General features: G+C 44.4%; 1 protein-coding gene across 1 annotated transcript in view; it reads left to right on the top strand.

Annotated features, from left to right (window-relative positions):
* RABGAP1L (RAB GTPase activating protein 1 like) overlaps positions 1 to 23,754 on the top strand; it is a 525,385-nt gene that overhangs the window by 389,916 nt on the left and 111,715 nt on the right. Inside the window, exon 18 of the mRNA XM_065408876.1 lies at positions 8,032 to 8,073. Coding sequence (XP_065264948.1) covers positions 8,032 to 8,073 — 42 coding nt within the window. The remainder of the gene's footprint in view (positions 1 to 8,031; positions 8,074 to 23,754) is intronic.

The following is a 23,754-nucleotide window of genomic DNA, read 5'->3' as shown; positions in this document are numbered from 1 at the left end:
GAAAGCTGTGTCTGTTGCCTGCCCAAGGTTTACTCTCTTACAGAATTACAAGTTAAATGTTTTTTTCACCCTGGAATGTGAGACTCAAGTAGGGATTCTTTCTGGCTATCAGAACAGTAACAAATATTTTGCAGTTAAAATTTAGCAATTCTGTTAATGATAGATGAGCCAAAATAGAATCCAGCTCTCTCTCCTTGACTTCTCCCTAACAGCAATAAACAATACTAACAACTTATTTTAGTCAGTAAAGCAAGCAGCTATAACTCTGAATACACACAAGGAACAGATAGATCTTGTGAGTAAGAAGATGCCATTTTTACATAGTCACTTTTTAGAGTTGGATTTAACCTCAGTTATCCCTATTTTACTGATGAGACAACCGAGGCACAGATGTGATTACCAAGCTATGAGAAGTGGTATGTAAGTGCAAATTATTATTATTTATTAAATTAATTCAAAACCAATCCCTGCAAAATGTTCAGCAGGCCTCCATGACTTACAAATTGAAGACTGTGCCCTTTTAGAATCTGTAACCCCAATTACCCTTTATGGCACCTTTGAAAAAAGTTCAACTGAACACACAATTACAAAACAGCTTCAAATTAGCTTCAGATGAATAGCTAAATTCTAAAAACCAGATTAGAAACATTTTAATATCAGAATTTTGAAACAGAGTTACAGTGACTGGTTCTCTTGATACTATCCATTTTGGTCTGAGATTTTTCAAATGTTATTTAGGAGCAACTCAGACTTCTCTAACACATACCTGATACATCTGAATATGAGCTGTAGAGAATGTTTTGTCAATATCTCCTTTTTATTTCCTCCTAGAAGCCATCCTTATATAGGAGTAAAACCACATGTATTCACCTCCATGCGCTCCCAAATCAGAGACGAATATATTGAATGAATTTCCATTAAATCTGTTCGGCCAGATTCACCCTCTGGGGTGGTGGGTGGTAGTGTTAAGAGCATTGCTCTGTGACCACAGAGGAATCTGTGTCAGAGTGGTGATGCCTCCTGGGGAGAGGAGGTGCCAGTACCAACACTACCTTCCCTTCGGACTTCTGCCATGTGAGAACAGATTGAAAATCGGACATGGGTTCCATAAAAGCCCCACAGGCAAATGCTCTTCAGGAGATGTGCTGCATCACTGTATTCTAGGTTACTTGGTCCTGCCTCAGCGCAGGGGGATGGACTAGTTGACCTCTTGACATCCATTCCAGCCCTATATTTCTATAATTCTATTATTCTGGCCCCACCCACTTCCCAGCTGCACAAGCCAGCTGCACACTGGGTTATTGAAGGTTGCCAGCAGCTTGGCACCAGCCTGTTGATCTTTATAACAAGTTAATTTGAGCTCAAATACTAAATTAAGCAATGAAATAAAGCATAAATAAAGGAGTAACTTAATCCAGCTCATTGGTTCTGTAAAAGAAAGCGTATCAGCATTCCAGGCCAAACAGTTTTTAATCCCATATCTGCTTCTGCCATAGTAGTAGTTGCACTTTCTTCTGCATTTCCAGTTTTGGAGTGAAAAGGTTAAAACCCTGAAATGCACTAAGCAAACATATTGCGTTGTATATATGTCTCATTCATAATTACCCTGAGGCCTGGTCTACAGTAACCCCCCAATTCGAACTAAGGTACGCAACTTCAGCTATGTGAATAACGTAGCTGAAGTCGACGTACCTTAGTTCGAACTTACCGCGGTCCAGACGCGGCAGGCAGGCTCCCCCGTCGACTCCGCGTACTCCTCGCGCCGAGCAGGATTACCGGAGTCGATGGCGAGCACTCCTGGGTTCGATTTATCATGTCCAGACAAGACGCGATAAATCAAACCCAGAAGTTCGATTGCCTGCCGCCGAACCAGCGCGGTAAGTATAGACACGCCCTAAGTGTTGACATGTAAATTGTGATAAATTAATTTTTTTCATTTAAACTTTAGTCCGCAACAGTTTAGTCCATAACAAAAAATCAACATATCCCTAGTACTCACTTAATCTTACCCTCTCATTATATTTGAAAGAGAAATATATGATGTCCCATGAACTGTGACTATTAGGTTACTTTTATGCCCAAGAGAAAAAATATACAGTTCTTTTTCCTATTGGAAGGTCAGCTTCATCAATCCAAGAAACATGATTGCTCTTGTAATGAAATGGTTAATTATTCCTGAGTTCCTGTGTATTTAAAGGGGGTTTTAATCACATGTGATTGCAGTTTACTTATGCACTTTAGCGAGTATGTTTTGGTGTTTATGGAGTGGATAGAGAAAATAGTCTCAGAACTTATGTACAGAAGCAGTTTATGTTTCACTAAAGGATGCACTTACTTATGTTGGATTAAGTGATATTAATGCCATGTTCATGACTTAAAAGTTGAGGATTGTTGAGGATTGCTTGATCCTCTTTTGGGATTCTCCTAGTGTTGTGCTGAGTTTGAAGTGTGTTACTACCATGCAGAGGGAATCTTGACTGAAGGTAAATTTAACTTGCCTCCCCTTGAACTCCCCACCCCTTATGGTCCCCCCCAAAAAGACACAGTCCTTCTGCAGGGCACTCACACATTTAGGGGAACAGAACTGTAAAGTTTAAAAAAAAGTTTCCATTTAAACTCTCATTTCCAGTCTCAACTTCAGCGTGCGCGCACACATGTATTATTTTCAGCTGAAACTTTACATATTTTACAATTTAGATGAAATTTGGTACGTCTGGTTTGCTGGTTAGAACCCAAAATTCCCTGGGAAAACAGTCTTTTGACATATTTGGAGCTCAAACAAGTCAATAATGATTTGGTTTGAAACCTTAAACTAAGGGACTGATCATACCTTCACATGCAGAGTAGCATAGAGCAGTGCTTCTCAAAGTGGTGGTCCACGGACCGGTGCGAGTCCGCGAGCCATCGGCTGCCGGTCCGCGGCAAGTTTCCTCATAAGAGCGTCGAATAGGATAATAATATGGCACCGGTCCCTGGCACATTGGGGGGGAAAATTGCCGGTCCCCCACATCAGATAGCTTGAGAAGCACTGGCATAGAGTACTAGCTGGGCACTGCAGTAGTCCCTCCATGGTGTTAAAGTCTGAGCTGTGGAGTGGGCAGGGACAGGGGATGAGCTCTCTTCATGCATCATTGCCCCACCATTATTGCTTTACAGTATTAATACTGCATCCCTCTGACTTGTGTGTGCAACCCTGTGGAAGCCACCTGAGAGGTGGGGCGGGGAGGGGAGATTCAAAGCATGGTAGCCAGTGAGAGAGTCTGTGGAATCATGGGTCCACTGAAGCCATGCCCCCCCGCACAAGACCTTCACAAAGACACCTATGCTTTTTCAGCTAAGCCCCTGAATTCCAGAGGCTTGGGGACTGAACTCCCTGCCTGTTCCAGAAGGGTCCCCCTCCCAGGCTTTTTAAGAGAACAATACAGAGGAAGTTCCACAAAGGGAATGTGGCCAAGCTTCTTGCTCCTGCTGTGAGTTTTCTTATTTTAGAATTATTTGAGCCTAAATTCTGCCCCAGAGCCTCAGTGAGGATTAATTGGTTTGACTTGTGAGAAGAAAATATTTAAATTGAACCCAATGAACTGGGCAGGAGTATGAAGTAGTCAACAACTATGTTCAGCCAACAACAGGAATTTCACACCCTCCCTCGTGTCAGCAAGCTCCTCTGTTTGAAATAACTTGCACAGATGGCATTTGCCTTCGGTTTTGATCAAGTTGAGGGAAACATTTTCTTTTCTTTTCTTTTTTTTTTAACGGAACCTCAGCCTTTTACAACAGAACCAAAAATATTAGAAAAATAATCCCCATATTTCATCAGGTATATTTTTTACAATTCATATTACATTTGTTTCGAGAATACTATTCATTAGCATATATTTTATCAACATCACTTCCTAACAAGCCCATACACCTGTTCAGCAGCCTCCTCGCTTCTGTTTCATTTCCTTATCTCCAGCTGTGCACAAAGAGTCAATGAGCTTTCTTTTCTAAAACTGTTTTTACTCTCACTACCCCTATGACCTTAAAGTTGTACTCTGTATGCATATGCTGCCCTACAGGAAACTCAGGTTAGATTCTGGGGGGGGGAGGTATATCAGTTCCTCCTTTGGAAAAGCCCTTTGGATAGGGCCTTGGGGAGAGGAAAACTCATGAGTTTCCCCTTCCCTGAGTCTTACCCAAACTTTTCCATTGCAGAAGGGATGAGAGTTGCCCATTTTAGAACAAGTTCATTCCCCCAAACCCATGGATCACATGAGACCTGCTAAAGGCACTAGGTCTCTACACAGGCTCACGTGGTTCTCCAGCACTAAGGGGCTTGCAGAGAAGTTGATCTTTCCAGAGACTGTCATGCTGGCTGCTGGGAGGCATGCTATGCAGAGGGCCATCCCCAAGGAGGGGTTGCATGTGATGCCATGGAGTCTGCTGACCTTTTTCTGTCTCTGTGGAGGAAGTGTGGGAGGTCAGTGCACAAAGGGTTAGTTCCAGGCATGGATCCTAGGGGAACAATTCCCACACCCTCTGCTTCAGGGCTCTTGACATAGATGGTTGACTTAGAACTACTTGACTGGCTGCAGTCAAGGAGCACAGAGCACATCTCAGGCCTAGTCTACACTGGGGGGGGTGAATTGATCTAAGGTACACAACTTCAACTATGTGAATAAGGTAGCTGAAGTCGATGTACTTAGATCTACTTACCGCGGTGTCTTCACTGCAGTAAGTCAACTGCTGACGCTCCCCTGTCGACTCCGCCTGTGCTTCTCGCTCCGGTGGAGTACCGGAGTCGACGGGAGAGCACTCGGCGGTTGATTTATTGTGTCTTCACTAGACACGATAAATCGACCCCTGCTGGATCGATCGCTCTGGAGGTAAGTGTAGACATGCCCTCAGGAGGGCTATATGTATAGGAGGTTTTAAGTTACTTTGTGCTCTCCTGATCCTGGGCTGCCTATGTGTTTGACTGATTGCCCAATGTAACTTGGAGCAATGTCAGGGCTGCTGTCAATTACACTGGCTGTCAGTCGCCCCAAGGGGCTGTTAAAGTAGCTGGGGATCTTCAGGGCACAGGGAGGTCCTCATCATGTCCCTTTTGCTGTCTAGTGGAAGAGAGGTGATATAAGAACTGTTACATTGACCTCAATAACAAGAACATGGTAGAGGGGAGATGGAAACAGGATATGTTTAGAGCTGAGGCTGCCAGTGACAGAGAAGAGTTCTTGGGAAGACAAACCAACACTCTTGATTTTTTTCATGGGACTTTTATAGTGCCTGAAATTGCACACATGACAGTAATCATCAGTAATTCTGCAGGAGTAGGACAGTGTGTTGGCATACGATAACAAAATCTGCTTCACCAGTCAATCTGTGCTGATTGTGGGATTCTGTAATGCTTATTGGCTGAGGTGGGGTAGGTGGCAGTCCAGAGCAGTAGTCAAGTGTGTTCGGGTGGTCAGGTAGCTGGGAGATGGATTGGTATCAAAGGTATTCTGAGGCAACGGTCGGAGTTCGTGCAGAGGTCAGTAGCTGGAAGATCCAATCCAAGGGTTTGAGTCAGTGGGTTAGGGAGGTGAGGTCAGGCGAGGCAGCAGGCAACAAGGTAGGGTCAGGCAAAGCAGCAAGGCAAGGTGGTTTAGGCAGCAACCAGCAGGCAATGGTCTGTTGCTCAGATAGCTTCCTCTTCCTGTTGGGGTCTTTATATAGTCGAAGTGCCCAGTGAGAATGCTGCCCGTCCATCCAATCGGGCCTGAGGTAGGCTGCTGTGGGTCTGCAGGCCTTTAGCACTAAGACTGTTGGTGTACCACAGTCATGTACCACAACCCCATTATGCTCAGCACTGCATAAACATGACAGAAAAGACTGATCCTGCCTGACAGAGCTTACATTCTAAGAAAACTTCTTCTTTCTAAAAGGTTCTGCAGCTTTTGATGAAGTCTGGATTGTGCAGGACACAACAAACTCCACAATTTTGCATTTATACCTAAGATATAGAGCATCACGTTTAGGGGGAGGTTTGGAGGACTTCTCATCACAGAATCAGCAAGCTTCTCGAGGAGGAGGCTACTTCTACCTCCCCCAACCAGCAGCATTTTTCTAAGGGACAGAGCAGATGGCTCCACAGCCCTCCCTATGCTATTGAACCTTAGGAGTTACATGCTGCCTCTTTAATTTTGTGTCTCTGGGTTTTCCTAACAGAACCCACTCCTATAAATGACACAGCATGCCTGGAAACCCCTGACAACATGTGAGCTAGTTTCCCAGGAGTGCTAGGCAATCTGATATGACGCTAACAGGGAAGCTTTAGACAGCAGGATAGATCTTGACAGCAAATTGTTGGAGGTGAAATGTGATGGAGGGAATTCACATCAATATTTCTGAACCTTAAAGAAGGCTTGGTTCAAGGGATTGGCAAAAGCTTAAGGGCTCTTATTCTTGCAAAAACCAATTCACTCAACCCTAATTAATAAAAATATGTGAGATTACCTCAGAAACTCCATTATGATATTGTTAAAACAAATTACAGAGTGAAATTAGCAAGGAACTCACTGAAATCTTGTTATTGTACAAGGGGAGATTACTAAGGAAATCCTGTGATAATCCCATAACAGTGTGTATTATAATGGCAACATTATTTCTGAGCAAGTCTGTTGGAACTCTTTCATATGTTAAATCTGAGTGAGGCAATGTAGTAGGTAACCTGCAACTGAACTATCTACATTTGCTAAAAAATGTAAAGTTATAGTGATAAATACAAAGGAAAGTCAAAATAATACAATAAATGTGGGTTTTATATAGTACAGTATCTACCTTACCCAGGGTATCACAAAGCCCTGTATAAAGTTAAATGGAGCTACGTATGGCAAGTAGTCATAGATAGTAGAACCTGTTTTATTGACAGAGGGAATTTTTGATCCTGCACAATACAGCTGTATTGTACTCTTTGGCCTGGTCTACACTTGCAAGTTGTACTGGTATAACTGTATAGGTGAGGGGTGTGATATTTTTACTGATATAGTTATACTGGGACAAGCCCTCATGTGGATGCAGTTATACTGGTATAAAGGTGCCTTGTCATACAGGAATATCTTTACTGGTATAAAGATCTTTATACCGATCCCCAGATAGATTTTTGCCCCAAATCCCTAAATGGCCCCTTCAAGGTCCACCCGAAGGTGATTGCACCACTTTAACTATACCAGTTAAGCAGTACAATTTTTATGTGTAGTCAGAAAGAGGCTCTAGATCTTTATCTTTGGACCCAGAATGGCACCAGATGAAGGCAGAGTTGGCCTGTTTAAGGTCAAAAGGCTAGGAGGGAGCACTGGTACCTTTAATTCAGATCCACTGAGCCTAGCAATTCCAGCACTGTCTTCTCTCAGGGGATCTGAAATCAGTGGAGCATCATTATTTTATCATTATTTCTTTTATTATATATATTCATGTATATAGAGCCATATGTTTGCGATGTAGTGAAAGTGGCAAGCACAACAGGGCTGGTTTACACATCTAGCTGCCTGATCTCTGAACTGTCTTACATTTGAGTTGATACCAGAAAATCTGTGTGTTTAAGACTTGGGATTTTGTGGGTGTTTAATACAAAAGATTTTAGATACAAGCTGCTTTCTTTGGACTGGCAAAAATTGTATTGACTAGAATATTTGGTTCTGTTGGCTTTGAAGAAACAGGCTGTCCCAATGGTCTGTTGCTGGTATTATTCTGTACTGCTCCATGAGTGACCAGATTTGACTGATACTCAGCCAAAGGACAGAGGGCTGCCCAAAAGCACCTGTCTGACCAGTAAGAGAGCAAAATCACTGGAGTCCAAAGAGTCTTGGTCTCCCTCAGCTAGAAGTTTGGAAGCTGCATCATGGGGCCTTAAGTGTGGGATGTGAAGTGGGGGAAACTGGGGGTACCTCAGGACTCTGACAAAAATCTTGCAGATCTCCCTGGTAATAAATGGTGGGAACTAAGGGAGAACTAAAACCTGGTACAGTGGAACTGATTCAGCTCTTTTCTTCTTCTTCTTCTCCTTTTCAGGGTCTGAACATAATCTTTCATGTAGCCTTGGCACTCTTAAAGGTAAGTCATTTATTGTAACCCTTTTGTTTACTATAAAGCAGTATGAGATATTCACAATCAGGGATTACTTAACTGAATATGCCACACCTTGTAATAAAACCACATTGAAAAGCCTCAGGCAATAGTGGTTGGTCTCTCAGAGTTATCATGTAGGAAAATGAAAATATTGTAACGGGTGAGGTTGGGGAACTGGGGGGTTGTCCTTAAAAACTTCATCTTTGTTGTTTGTGTTAAACTGCTTCATCATGCAATAAAGTTCTGGAGACAAAGGTAATATGGTGATTAAGATGCCTCATAGATGTACCTGCTCAGAAGAAAAACAACTTGGCTTCACTTCACAATCCCATACTTCCTTGCTGAGGTATTTCATGAAGTTATTCAATTGTAGTTACCTCCAGGAAATGTATAATTGCATATGAAACACATTTGTAATGACAGGGGAGAAACTAGAAGTCTGTTGTAGTGTAGATGAAAATAATCTTTATCTTATGACTATCTTAGATACAGAAAAATTACACTTGACAGAACATTTGGGGTGAAATCCTAGCTCAGTTGATGTCAATTGCAGAACTCACATTGACTTCATCAGGACCAAGACTTCATCTTTGCTTTTGTTTGGAAACGGAAGTGGTGCTGGAACTGGACAAGTGCTCTGCAGTATTCCCAACACGCTACTGTCAAAAAACCTCTGTATTGTCCAACAGTCTGCTGTTTAAGACCTTGACTTCACTGCAGTTCACTCAAGTTATAACTCACATCCTGACTCAAATCCTGTCCACACACACAAACCCTTAATTTATGTGTGATGGTGCTTTTAACTGAAAGTGGCTGCCCCTTAAGGGGTAGAGACTACAGCTCAAATTAGCACAGCTCATTAGTTGTTAGCATAACTGCTCTGTAATGTGGATGCAGGCTAGTGCCTCTCAATTATCACTAGTCCTCCAATGTCTTCCCACAATTCCCCATGTGTCTAGAAAGGACAGACAAGTTCTCCCACAATTTACTGGGAAATAATTCATAGAGCAGCTCAGTTTCCTGTAGCTCAAAGAAGCATGGGATATACCCCCAGAAATCATAGCATCATACATGAGTGAGTGCAGCACCTTTGTGGACAAACCAATGTGAGGGTTATTTCACAGGGTGGCCATTGTCACTTGAGCTATGCTAATGTGAGATATGTAACTCAAACGAAGACCACGCGAATTAGCTTTGCAGTGAAGATGTATTCTCAGTAACTGGAGTTTCCTTAGCAGATAGCCAGTTTGTGCCAGATTATGTGGTTACTTTGTTATATTGACACACCTTCAAGGAACAGCCTGGAACAAGGAAATTCATTTCACATGCGTTTCCACAAAGTCTGCAGTGCCACTAGCTTCCACTCTCAATTTTCAAAGTGACTGCAAAAGGTGAAAAAAATGTTTGTGCTCTATTATTGTTCTTGGGCAGTGGTGGGCAACCTGTGGCCCGCGGGCCGCATGCGGCCCATCAGGGTAATCTGATTGCGGGCCACGAGACATTTTGCTGACATTGACTGTCTGCAGGCATGGCCCCCCGCAGCTCCCAGTGGCTGCGGTTTGCCGTTCCCGGCCAATGGGAGCTGTGGGAAGTGGCGGCCAGCTCCCATTGGCCGGGAACGGCGAACTGCGGCCACTGGGAGCTGCAGGGGGGCTGTGCCTGCGGACGGTCAACATCAGCAAAATGTCTCGTGGCCCGTAACCAGCTTACCCTGAGAGAGTAAGACCTGAAAGGTTTTAAAAAACAACAAAAAAACCTCATGTGTTTGCTGCTTGTTTCTTACATTACAAACTGAGACCTTGATTACCTGGTGTGTTTTTTTTCTGGGAGATTCTGTGGATTACTGGGAATTTAGCAGTTTGAACATGACACATACTTTGTGAAAATTGAGTCCCAAATGGTCAAGCAGGATTGTGGGAGAGTATTGGAGGACCAGCAGCAATTTAGTAGTGCTAGCTTGCATCCATGAGACAGAATGGTCATGTTAGCAGATGTGAGTTGGTCACTAGGGTTTTGCCTATGCCCTTAGTCATGCCGGCCAACTTGTGTTAGTAGTATGGCAGTACAGAAGAGAGGAGTTTTTGAGTGTGAATGGGAGTCGAATTAACAGGATTACTTGAGCTATAACATGAATCCGTGAAGACAAGGCCTGCAAGGGGGAAAGTGATTTTTATCCAGAGTGTTGAATGATTTTTTGTTTTGTTTTTGTTACCACTCATTTAACAATGTATTATGCCTAATGAACAGTTAACAGGCAAACTCCCTTTTTCAAAGATTCAGCGCCCCGTCATAGCAATGAAGGGCCGAGAGAGCACCCAATCCACTTCTTTGGGTTTTCCAAGGGAGACCTCCAGCAAAAACAAGGAAGATAAGATATGTGATACCTGAGATTTCAAATGTAAAAATCATGCAGAATAATCCCAGGATCCTCAAGGGATTTGTTTTTACAATTGAAGTCAACAGTTGTTCCATGTTTTCCCCAAATATCTCTAGTTTCCAGAGTCATCAGAAAGAGCAAGTGGGACAAAGTGTTATTGATAGCTCAAAACTGGACCAAACAGCTCTGGTTCTTGGATCTTATGGATCTAGAATTGGACCTTGAAGTCTCACTTCTCAATCTCCTGGGTGTATTCTCTCAGGATCATAGCTGTGTTCTTCACATGGAAGTTGCTCAGACTTACAGGTTGGCTACTGGCCTGTCAAGAGGTTTCAGCTCTGACTGTTCTGCAGAAGTTCAGGAGATTATTTCTGGAAGCAAAAACCTTCTCATAGACAGCTGTTTATGCTGAAATAGAATAGCTTTTCTATATGGATTTCCCAGAGTTAGTGAGTTCCAAATCCTGATAGTTGGTTCCTATATCCTCACCCAAAATTTATTTTACTAAAGTAGTCTTTTATTTCCATCTTAATCAGCTCATTAATTTACCTGTCTTCTTTCCTAAACCCCATTTGATTCTGAGAGACATTAGATTATACACCTTACATGTTGAGAGCTTTTACTTATTTCCTAGACAAGTCAAAGCCAATTAATTAAACTCTTAGGGCTTGTCTACACTACCCGCTGGATCGGGGGGCAGCGATCGATCCAGCAGAGGTCAATTTATTGCATCTAGTATAGACGCGATAAATTGACGGCTGAATGTTCTCCCGTCAACTCCGGTACTCCACCAGAACTAGAAGCGTAAGCAGAGTCGACGGGAGAGCATCAACTGTCGACTTACCGCAGTGAAGACACCGCAGTAAGTAGATCTAAGTACATCGACTTCAGCTACTCTATTCACGTAGCTGAAGTTGCATATCTTAGATCAACCCTGCGCGGTAGTGTAGACAAGCCCTTAGTCTTCTCATTGCTCGTGGGACCAAAGCTAGGAGCCAATTTATCTCAGCACAGAGTCTCTCTAATGGACTAGGTTACACGTACGCATGTGCTGTGAGCTGGCAGATGTTTCACTATTTGGGGTATTGGAACATACTCTGCTACATCCAAAGATATTTCAGCTGCATGCCTCCATGACGTTTCTATCATAGACATATGGGTAGGCTGCTGGCAGTGTTTTAACACCATGTTGATTAGACTTGCTCTGAACGGGGTTACGTGATATGGTTTTAAAAACATCTGCATCAGCTCAGTCGTCTGTGTCCAGTAGTGCTTCCAACGTTGCTAACACTTATGCAGCTGAGCTGATGTTAGCAACAGTAGTATGTGTCTAGAAAAAATTTCAAGTGTAGGCAAGGGCTTTGGTGTTATGTTAGCAAGAGGATTGAACCCCTAAACATCTACCTTTAGAAAGGCCTTGTTACGATTAAGGAGACTTCTTGCTTTAAATAATTAGCCCAGTTATCTGTAACATAAAGCACTCAATCTAATTACTTGATGATTATCTGTACATTCTACCTCCCTTGCCCACTGAGTCAGTTCTGTATTGACTACCCCAGAAGATTAGAAGGGAAAACTTTTAAGAAGGTATTCTGGAATCACTTTATTATAAGCACTTTATAAGCTTGTAACTGTCTGCATTTTGGTTTGTTACTCTGCTCTTAGCAACTCTTAAGATAATACAGTATGTTGCATCCATCCTCATGTTGTGGCAGTAATAGGCACTAAACAGTAATAGAGAAGTTATCTTGATAAAAAATGTCCCTATTGGAAACCAGAAAATAACCACAAAGAGAATATAGTCAAGTAAGATCAGGTTCTAAATTAGAAACCACTTATTAGTTTAAAAGGATGTACCTTTCACTTTGTTACAGAAGACTCCATTTCCATAGCAGCAGCAACATGGAAATGATGATCTAAATTAGAGCATGGCTTGCTTTCAGTAGCAATTGCTCTCCTATTTGAGAGGAGAGGATTTTTGTACTCTGAGTTCTGAAATAAATATTTGCCACTTAAATGTATTTGTCTCCAACTTTTATAGCTTAGAAACAATATGTTTTTAGTTTATCTGTCTTTCAAATAACAGTAACCAAATCTGAGTGCTTCAGAACAACATCTTTATGAAACCATGTGCTTCTGAGGAGCTTGTTCCTTACCAGAGCTGGAGTTGGATACTGCATGTAGCCCAACAGCTCTGGGGGCTTAGTCTAGGTAGACCTCACTCCAGGCATAATTAATGGCAGGGTTGTGAGTTCAATCCTTGAGGGGGCCACTTAGGGATCTGGGGCAAAATCAGTACTTGGTCCTGCTAGTGAAGGCAGGGGGCTGGACTCGATGACCTTTCGGGGTCCTTCCAGTTCTATGAGATAAGTATATATATATATATATATATATATATATATAAATAAAACTTTACTCTTTTTTTCTCCCCCACAATCTTTTGGGTGATTTCTAATTTTAGGAATCATTAATCAACAGGCTATTAAAGAGTCTTTACCCAGTAAATGTCATTTCTTCCTGGCATCTGTGAGTAATGTTCAGTAATGTCCTCTAATTACCAACTGAATGATAACTCTGGTCCTGAACTGTCTACTAACCTAGTACATTTGTAAAAAGCAACAGAGGGTCCTGTGGCACCTTTAAGACTAACAGAAGTATTGGGAACATAAGCTTTCGTGGGTAAGAACCTCACTTCTTCAGATGCATCTGAAGAAGTGAGGTTCTTATCCACGAAAGCTTATGCTCCTAATACTTCTGTTAGTCTTAAAGGTGCCACAGGACCCTCTGTTGCTTTTTACAGATTCAGACTAACATGGCTACCCCTCTGATACTAGTACATTTGGTGTCACTGCTCTACCAGGTGCCTAGATTAAAACTGAGCTTTTGCTAGAGTTTTAAATGGCAGCAAAGCTCCTTTGACCAATAACCTGGGCATGCTAACCTGCTTCAGGGAATAAAATGATAGTCACAGGAATCAGGAAGGAACCTGCTCGCATCCCCACCTCCATGATCTAACACATTCACAGCAATACACAGTTGATTAGGCACAATCATCATGTGTTTTGATTGCTTTTCTCTGAACAACAGGCATAGGCCACTGCCATAGACTCCCAGACTTGATGGAGTATTAGTCTGATCCAGTATGGAAAATAGAGTGTTGAAGGAAATAAACTTTCCCTACAGTGTCCAAGTTGTAAGTGTTCCATTTCATCACATCTTCCTCCAACAGTTACTACCTTTCAGATATTGATGTAGAATATATAGCAGGGGTGGCCAAACTTACTGACCCTCCAAGCCGCATCTGATAATCTTTAGAAGTTCGAGAGCTGGGCACACCTGCCAGATGCGCCCCATGGGGCTCAAGCCCCGAAAGCCCCCTCTCCACTGGGCAGAAGCACTGAGAGCCACCACCCTGCTGCAGGGCAGAAGTCCAGAGCTCCCCCCGCCAAGGGTGGTAGGTGGGGGGGGGGGGAAATGGGAGGCTCTGCGAGCCGCTCTTTAACTGGAAAGCAGCTCGTGAGCCGTGGTTTGGCCACTCCGATATATAGCATCCACAAAGTATTCTCAATTATAATTTTGTCCTGTTGGTGGCAGTATTATACAATTGCTTATTGTTTAGATATTTAATATTGTAATTGTAACTGAAGCATTGTTAATAAGTTGAGCTCATTGATGTAAACAACTTTCTTTGCTCTCACCTCCCATTTCCCAAGAGCGAGACAGACTAAGGCACAGCAGCGTAAAATGAACATTCATGTTTAAATGGCAGATACACTGTTAATGAAGGACAGTTTAGAGCACTTTCACAAGCAATTTACTATCTTGACATTTTCATAAAAAGGACACTCATTAAGATTATAGACATAGAATGGTGAAAAGGAAAATACATTCCCATTCCAGTGCATGGCACATATTCAAGTGCCTTTTATCACCCAGACAGCCAGCTTCCTTGTTGTGGATTGCAAAATAAACATTAAAATATTTGCATCTGTTAGGAAACCTGTTCCATTAAAAAGTGTCATTTGACACCCCATTTTAGACCAATATGGAATGCAATTTTAGCCATGGTAAGCCTTTTTATTCCCACTCAAAAGCTCTTAATTGAGTGAGCTGCAAGTGTAAAGCAAGGTTTACAGTGGAATTTACATTTTCGATTAATTGCATCCAAACTTATGTAGCTATATCACAAAATGTGACTTCTGAGCAAGTGTTCTCTTGTTTATGGTTTAGCAAACATCAAAGTAACATAGGGAGACTCAGGAAAATCAGGTTTTATCATCAGATTTTTAAGTTCTACACCTTATGTATTGTTTCCTTACTTTAATCTTCCCACTCTGTTACCTGGAAAATTAAACGCCCACTTTTCAATTCAGTTTTGGGGCTAGCAAAATGAGGCAAGTATAAAAATACATAATCATACAGAAGTAAAAGTTTAAATTAAAATACAAGAAACTGAAACACAAAGAAAACAGTGTGCAATAACTAAAAGCGTCACAAAACACCGTGACTTCTTGGACATGCACACTCTCCTTATGGAAATGAGCTACTTACAGGCTGTGGACAAAACAAAAATCTTATTCACAGTTCATAAAAATCCCCAAACCCTGGCTGTTGATCAAGTGCTAAGAAAATATTGGTTGGTTGCTAACAGATCAAGCCCCATTCTTTGGTCTGTAAAAAGATACTAAGTTCAAATGTACAGGGGTTGGAAATCTTGATAACATATTTTGTTATCTAGAGCGTCTTAAAACTTAGTAATAGGGAGTATTTCAGACAGCTAGCTGATGTTGGTGGGCAGGCTCAGAGGCTTCTCATTTCCAAAAATAAATGAAAACTAGAATGAAAAGGGTGGATTATTTGATATCATTATTCCTCTGTATCTCTCCTTTCCCTTCTCTATCCTTTGCTACCTTCACTCATCAAGCCAACCTGTTAGAGACAACTTGGTCTCATGCAGTGAAATTTATCACTATGCAGAGGGCCATCACAACTGGTGCACCTCTTAAAGCCAGGGTTTATGTGGGAGGCAAGTGATGCATAAGGGTTACACTGGCCCTCTGCATAGGAGTAAATTTCCTCTATAGCAAACATCTTGCCAGTAATGCAGGGAGCCCTTTTCATTCTGCTCTCATGGTACCTTGTCAGCTCCTTTGGTGGACACTTACACCTACCCAGTGCCAAATTTTGTGTCTCATCCTCTGGAAGGTACCAGGACTTTAAAAATCAAGGATAAGATTTTGTTCTCTGCCTCTCAAGTCTTGTCTTCACTGCAACAGTCAGCTCGATGTAGTACACTTGAGTTACTGCATTTGGGACAGCGTCGCTTGAGTGAAAGCGACCAACTTCAACATAGCACTACAGTGCAAGCCAGAATGACCATACTAGCGTCTGCTATGGCAACCCCCCTTTCATTGTCAGCCACTCCTCCTATTCCAGGGCTTGCAGCGGGCACCTCTCAGGACAGCATAAATTGCCATGCACCAAGCCTGCACTAGGGGGAAATCTCTCCAGATTGGATCCAGGGCTCTTTTGGCCCTTAATTGCTTGGTACCGATAAAGTTATTGCAGACTCCTGCATTAGTAGGTATCAAATTTGCTAGTCATTTACAGTAGTTATGTATTTTTAATTTCTGTTGTTTTAAACAATGATTTCTGGTAGAACCTCTAGATTCTACCATTGTCTTTTGCAAGATCCCATCACTTGCCAGTTGATGTGTTTGGCCTGGGGTATTAGTGGCCTAGTAATCACTATTACAGAGAGGGGAGTGGGGTGAAGGGGGGAGGAGAGGAGAGGACTGGACTGATAAGTTGTCTGAATGAGTTTCTCCCATGGTTTATTTAAAGTAGACATTGATTTCTTGGAATTCTACCAGCAGGACTACAGGTATATCAGTGAAGCATAGGCAGGAGATAAGGAGGCACTGCATCTCTTTGCTCACTCTGGATAAAATTTGCAATATTGCCAACCCCAAATGTTTAAAAATCATGAGTCAGCCCTGAAAAATCTTGAGATTTTAAAATATATGTTCTGTGTTCTTTTTATTTGCCTTTTGATTCTGAGCCTTTAGCATATACAAATGTCACTTTTCACGATTTCTCTGCAACCGAGAGGATTAGAGGCTTTTTTTAATGAGACCCAAGATTCTCATGCAATCACGTGACTCCAAGTGCTTTAAAAATATTGTGAGACTCGCAATAAAATTGTATAAATTGGAAACACTAGGCCAGCACAATGCTTGTGTCTCTCACTTAAATCCCACTTCAGCTCTGCATATAGGCTTCTTAGGGTACTTTGCAGCTCTGAGTGTGCCTCCCAGCCTGGGTAGAGACACACACATTAGCTCTGCTTGAGTTAGCGCACTAAAAATAGCACTGTGGCCATTATGGCCTGGGTGGCAACACAAGCTAGCCTCCCATGTAGAACCCTACCCCACCCTTTGAGTCCATACATGGGTGGCTAACGCATGCCACAACATCGTCTTTTTAGCATGCTAACTTGAGCAGCGCTAGCATGTGTCTATCTACCCAGGCTCCCAGCTGCAGTGCAGACATATCCTGACTGGCTTTCAGCATGAGGCTGTGAGAGATGGAGTTAATTTCACTCCTTGCAAATGGATGGGGTATTTCTGAGGCTTAGGCTGGCACAGGCCACTTCCCCAGGAAGTCTGAGTGTTCTGGGAGATGGGAGTTATTTGTTCTTTCCTTACCTTTAGTTTACTCCAGGCTTTCTCTGAGCATTGTTGAAGATGTCTTGATTGTTTGTTGACACTGTTGATGTCATGTTGGATTTTCTTTCTGGTGAGCTATACAGGTTCAGTAACTTGCTTGGCAGGAACTGTGAGACACAAGGATTTCCTGAGAAAAACTTCAACATGAGCGGTAGATTTTTCAAAGATGCTGTTTTGGGGCTTCTTAGCCCAACACTGGCTGTGTCTCTAGACACGTCCAAGAGATACCTCTGAATTCTCAGCAAATTACAAGAACTGTCTAAGTGCAGAGCCAGCCCCATAGCATTTTGGGTAGCCCTGCAAAACAGTGACAACAATTTGTTTTCCCCCTCAACATCCAAAGTGTAACCGATTTGTGTCCACCATTATCACACTACTGTGCACAGGGCTGGCCTAAGGACTTGAGGCAGGGCTAGTGAGATGGTTATTTGAAAGGCAGAACAAAGTTAAACTTACTCATTTTACATAAAAAATGTGTGAGGGGGAGCAGGTGCACAGGGGTTTGTTAGGTTCTTTCCCAAGGCTCCTGCTGCAGAAGTGGATGCCAGCTAATTATTCCGTTCAGCATTAGTGATCAGTGGCTATTGTTCTGTGTTTTCAAGGCTGTCTTCACAAGGGAGAGGTCTAGAAATTTACCTTTTTTAAAAAACAAGGCTGAGATTCTCCTTTACGTTTCTAGTTCCCCTAACTCAGGGAGGTCAACAGCAGTGGGTTTTGCGTGTTTCAAAGCCCAGCTCTACTGAGTGTATTTATTGAAAATTGCCTCTTTAGAGAGACAGTCTGTAGGTGAACCCTTTAACTCCAGTGTGAAAATGTTTGTCATGGACAATTTGTCCTAATAAGCTAGGGATCTAGGGACCACTATGCTAGAGTGACATGTACACATTTATGTGAATTTTAAGCTATTTTTTTTTCTTTAAAAGGGTTTGAGAATGAAAGCAGGAAAAATAACTCAAAATTCACCAGAATTCAGCCCTTTAGTGGCCCCAAGTCCCTGGCTTATTTGATAAAGTATTCTCTGAAAACTCCTGCCCACCATTCTGGTCTCCTTCTGCCTCATTCTGCCGTCCCTTCTTAGGTGACAAATCACAATTTACAGATGTAAATTGGAATGAGCTGCTCCAGGGCCAGGTCTTGTCCTGCACTTTCAGATTTAGGTATCCTAGGAAAATCTTTAGACTCCCTTGGTGAAAATTATTTGTAGAGACATATAAGTGGGTGATAAAGTAAATAATAATCCAATGATACCGCACCACCATGATCATAACCATAGAACCAAGGGTGTAAAGAAAGGGGTTGGTAAGATGAGAGGGAGGAAGGAGTCTTGCTCATTCTCCTGCCTTCCAGGAAGAAAAACATGGTCTTCAGGTATTTTCAAATTTATTCTCATTGCAGCCTGTGTTTTATCTTTTCATAGGAAGGCATTTTCATTAAAGAGAACATCTATTTTTTTCAATGTTAGAGTCTCATTAGCTTTTTAGTGATGTCAGTCTGTTTTGCTACTAAAATACTAATGGTAATCCAAAGAGAGACTTTCTTTGAACAGCTCTGTAGCTCAGAAACTATCATACAAAAGCAATAGTTTATGATGTGGGAACTATTAGTGATGCTTGTTTTGTTATTTCAATGCCTATCTGTCTAGCTTAGGTACTCATATGGCTTCCATTACCATAGTATCTGAGTGTGAACCCAGTATGAACAGGTAAGATATAAGACCCCCTATTGCCAGGCTCTGAGCACATGACAAATACTTAAACAGAGTAAAGAACAGCAGTAGCAAACCAACAACTGTTTTGCGCAAAACTTCCTAACCGTCAGGGTTGTTAAGCACTGGAATAAATTGCCTAGAGATGTTGTGGAATCAATGTCATTGGAGGTTTTTAAAAAGCAGATTAGACAAACACCTGTCAGGGACAGTCTAGATAATACTAAGGGTATGTCTACACTACGAGAGTAGTTCGATTTTACTTAAATCGAATATGTGGAATCGATATTACAAAGTCGAACGTGTGTGTCCACACTAAGGACAGTAATTCAACTTTGTGAGTCCACACTAACGGGGCAAGCGTCGACACTGGAAGCGGTGCACTGTGGGCAGCTATCCCACAGTTCCCGCTGCCCATTGGAATTCTGGGTCGAGCCCCCAATGCCTTCTGGGGAAAAAAATGTGTCGAGGGTGCTTTTGGGTAACTGTCGTCATCCAACCGTCACTCCCGCCCTCCCTGCCTGAAAGCGCCGGCGGGAAATCAGTTCGTGCACTTTTCTGGTCAGTGACAGCGCGGACGCCACAGCACTGCGAGCATGGAGCCCGCTGCGACCATCGCTGCAGTTATGGCCGTTGTCAGCACCTCGCACCTTATCATCCACCTTTCCCAGAGGCAGATGCTGAGAAATCGGGTGAGGAGGCTACGGCAGCGCGGTGAGGACCTGAAGTCTGAGAGTGGCACAGACCTGTCACAAAGCACGGGACCCCACGCCGAGGACATCATGGTGGCAATGGGTCATGTTGATGTTGTGGAACGGCGATTCTGGGCCCGGGAAACAAGCACGGACTGGTGGGACCGCATAGTGCTGCAGGTCTGGGATGAATCACAGTGGCTGCGAAACTTTCGCATGCGGAAGGGGACTTTCATGGAACTTTGTGAGTTGCTGTCCCCTGCCCTGAAGCGCAATGACACCCGGATGCGAGCAGCCCTGACTGTCCAGAAGCGAGTGGCCATAGCCCTCTGGAAGCTTGCAACGCCGGACAGCTACCGGTCAGTCGCGAACCACTTTGGCGTGGGCAAATCTACTGTGGGGGTGGTTGTCATGCAAGTAGCCAACGCAATCGTTGAGCTTGCTCTCAAAGGTAGTGACCCTGGGAAACGTGCAGGTCATCATAGATGGCTTCGCTGCGATGGGATTCCCAAACTGCGGTGGGGCTATAGATGGAACTCACATCCCTATCCTGGGACCGGACCACCAGGCCAGCCAGTACATTAACCGAAAGGGCTACTTTTCAATGGTGCTGCAAGTACTGGTGGACCATAGGGGACGTTTTACAAACATCAACGTCGGAGGGCCGGGCAAGGTTCATGACGCCTCGTGTTTTCAGGAACTCTGGTCTGTTTAGACGGCTGCAGGAAGGTATTTACTTCCCGGACCACAAAATAACTCTTGGGGATGTGGAGATGCCTATAGTCATCCTCAGGGACCCAGCCTACCCGCTAATGCCCTGGCTCATGAAGCCCTATACTGGCGCCCTGGACACTGAAAAAGAACTCTTCAATTACCGGCTGAGCAAGTGCAGAATGGTGGTGGAGTGTGCTTTTGGACGTCTCAAGGGGAGATGGAGAACCTTACTGACTCGCTGTGATCTCAGCGAAACCAATATCCCCATTGTTATTGCAGCTTGCTGTGTGCTCCACAATCTCTGTGAGAGCAAGGGGGAGACCTTTATGGCGGGGTGGGAGGTTGAGGCAAATAGCCTGGCTGCTGATTACGCCCAGCCAGACAGCCGGGCGATTAGAAGAGCCCAGCGGGACGCGCTGTGCATCCGGGAGGCTTTGAAAGCTAGGTTCCTGAGTGAGCAGGGTAACCTATGACTATTAAGTTTGTTTACAGAGAAGCTGAACCTGCCCCCGTTTCTTTACCCAGTAAATGTTCACTATCCTCTCCAGTTACATACCCCGTTCACCCCCTTCCAACACACGTTTAAAAATAAAATCACTTGAATTTTGTTAATGAACACCGTTTTCTTTATTACTGTTTTCTCGGTAAAGTGTTGAACCTGGGACGCAGACTGTGGTGGGGAGCGGGTGTAGTGTAGTGATGCAAAGGACGCTTCTAAACTCCAGGAATGACAGGCTCCGCAGTGGTGGACTGGTTGTTTTAACGGAGCCTGCCACCCCTCCTGTTCGGGACTGTGTGTGTGGGGGGCTATGTGATTTTGTGGCAGGGGGAGGACGGTTACAGATCCCCTGCTGCGTGGCTCTGTGATCCAGGAGAAGGACCGCTGCATAAGATCTCTAACCGCCCTCCCCCGCCACAAAGTCACATAGCCCCCCCCCCACACACACACACAGAACATGAAAACCACCTCCCAGACTGACCAGGGTAACTAGTGACTGCAATGTGTGTGTGCCCTGCTGCTGAACCTGCCCCCGCCTCTGTACCCTGGTAAAGGTGACTGTCCTGTCCAATTACCAACCCCCTTCCCCCCCTTCAGACAGACTCTCCTCTAAAAGAACATGATGGAAACAGTAATTAACAGAAACGTATTTTTTATTAGCAACTACACATGAAACTGGGGGATGAAACTGGGACGGGGGCTTGGGTGAGGCGGGAAGGAAAGGACTTATCAAATTTTGGGGAATGAGAGCCTTCTGGTACTTGAGCAGTCTGCAGGGGTGGAGTGAGAGTTTTCACGGACTCTGCCGCCCCTCCTTCTTGGGACTTTGGGTGAGGGGGGTATGGGACTTTGTGGCGGGGGAGGGCGGTTAGAGATAGACTGCAGCGGGGCTCTGTCCTCCTGCCTCCGTTCCTGCAGAACATCCACAAGGCGCCGGAGCGTGTCCGTTTGCTCCCTCATTAGTCCAAGCAGCGTTTGAGTCGCCTGCTGGTCTTCCTGCCGCCACCTCTCCTCCCGTTCCATGTGTGATCGGTGCATTTGGGACAAGTTCTCCCTCCACTGGGTCTGCTGGGCTGCCTGGGCTCGGGAGCAGCCCATAAGTTCCGAGAACATGTCCTCCCGTGTCCTCTTCTTCCTACGCCTAATCTGCGCTAGCCTCTGGGAGTGTGATGCCAGGCTAGGTCGGGAGACAGTCGCAGCTGTGGGATGGGAAAAAGGGAGTGAATTCCTCAGAAAGATAAATTTAGTTGTGAACAAAGAACATAGTCTTTCTCTGTGAACAAGACCATGCACAGCACCTATCACATGCGCAATCAGGACAAGGTCGAATTTTCAGCCTTCGCATTCAGTGCCTGGGGTCTTGCAGTGCACATCAGAGAAGCGGGGCAGGACAGCGGAATTTGTGTAGAAGGCCGACATGGTAAGCCGTAGACTTGTGGCTGCTTAAAACTTTAATAATAGCACTGCCCTCCTTTCACGTTCAAAGCAATGCCAGTCCCTGCTGCCAGCAATCCGGCAAGCATGAACTCTGCCCCTGTCCCACCCCCTCGCGGCTGTCCCAGGGAAAGATCCCTGTATGCTGCCCCTCTCCCGCCTCCACCGCGTGGCTGTAAACCGCCGGTTACCGTTCTGTAAAGGAACAGGCAAGCAGTCCCAATACTAACATTCCCCTACCTAATTCAAAGCAGGTCACCATGAGCGACATCACTCTGATGAGGATTTCAGAGACGGAGAAAGAAAGGATGCTTCGGGAAAGCATGCAAAGACCAGGGCCGTATGCCGCCATGCTCTGCAAGGCAATGATCCCGGAGTACTTGCTTGTCTCCTGGCGCGGAAACGTTTCGTACCACGGAGGACCCAATAAGGCCGCTCTCCCCAGGAACCTGATGCAAAGGCTTTCCAATTACCTCCAGGAGAGCTTGTGGAGATGTCCCAGGAGGATTTCTGCTCTATCCCTGGACATATAGACCGGATTTTACTGGTGCTGCACTGGCAGGGACTAAACAGTAGAGCGCCTAGGGCAAACCAATCATGCTAAACCGGACATGGTTAGATTTTTTTTCGGTAGTTGCACTGCCAAGGACTGAAACGTGAAGCGTCTAGGGCAAACTAATCATGAAAAACCCATTGTTAATATTGTTAATATTCCTGTTCTGTTAAAAATAAATGTTTACATGTTTAAAACACTTACTGACTGATCCTTCCCCTGATTCTGTGTCCGGGTTAACGCCTGGGGACGGTTGGTAGGGGATCTCTGTAAGGGTGATGAAGAGATCCTGGCTGTCGGGGAAATCAGCGTTGTAAGCGCTGTCGACTGCCTCGTCCTCCTCATCTCCTTCCTCATCTTCCCCGTCCGCCAACATGTCAGAGGAAGCGGCCGTCGACAATATCCCATCCTCAGAGTCCACAGTCAGTGGTGGGGTAGTGGTGGCGGCCGCACCTAGGATGGAATGCAGTGCCTCGTAGAAACGGGATGTCTGGGGCTGGGATCCGGAGCGTCCGTTTGCCTCTTTGGTCTTCTGGTAGCCTTGTCTCAGCTCCTTGATTTTCACGCGGCACTGCGTTGCATCCCGGCTGTATCCTCTCTCTGCCATGGCTTTTGAGATCTTCTCGTAGATCTTTGCATTCCGTCTTTTCGATCGCAGCTCGGAAAGCACGGACTCATCGCCCCACACAGCGATCAGATCCAAGACTTCCCGATCAGTCCATGCTGGGGCCCTCTTTCTATTCTGAGATTGCATGGCCATCTCTGCTGGAGAGCTCTGCATCGTTGCCAGTGCTGCTGAGCTCGCCACGATGTCCAAACAGGAAATGAGATTCAAACTGCCCAGACAGGAAAAGGAATTCAAATTTTCCCGGGGCTTTTCCTGTGTGGCTGGTCAGAGCATCCGAGCTCGGACTGCTGTCCAGAGCGTCAACAGAGTGGTGCACTGTGGGATAGCTCCCGGAGC

This window comes from Emys orbicularis, chromosome 8 (assembly GCF_028017835.1).
Source record: "Emys orbicularis isolate rEmyOrb1 chromosome 8, rEmyOrb1.hap1, whole genome shotgun sequence".
Taxonomy (NCBI): Eukaryota; Metazoa; Chordata; order Testudines; family Emydidae; genus Emys; species Emys orbicularis.
This window is presented reverse-complemented; position numbering and strand designations above follow the sequence as displayed.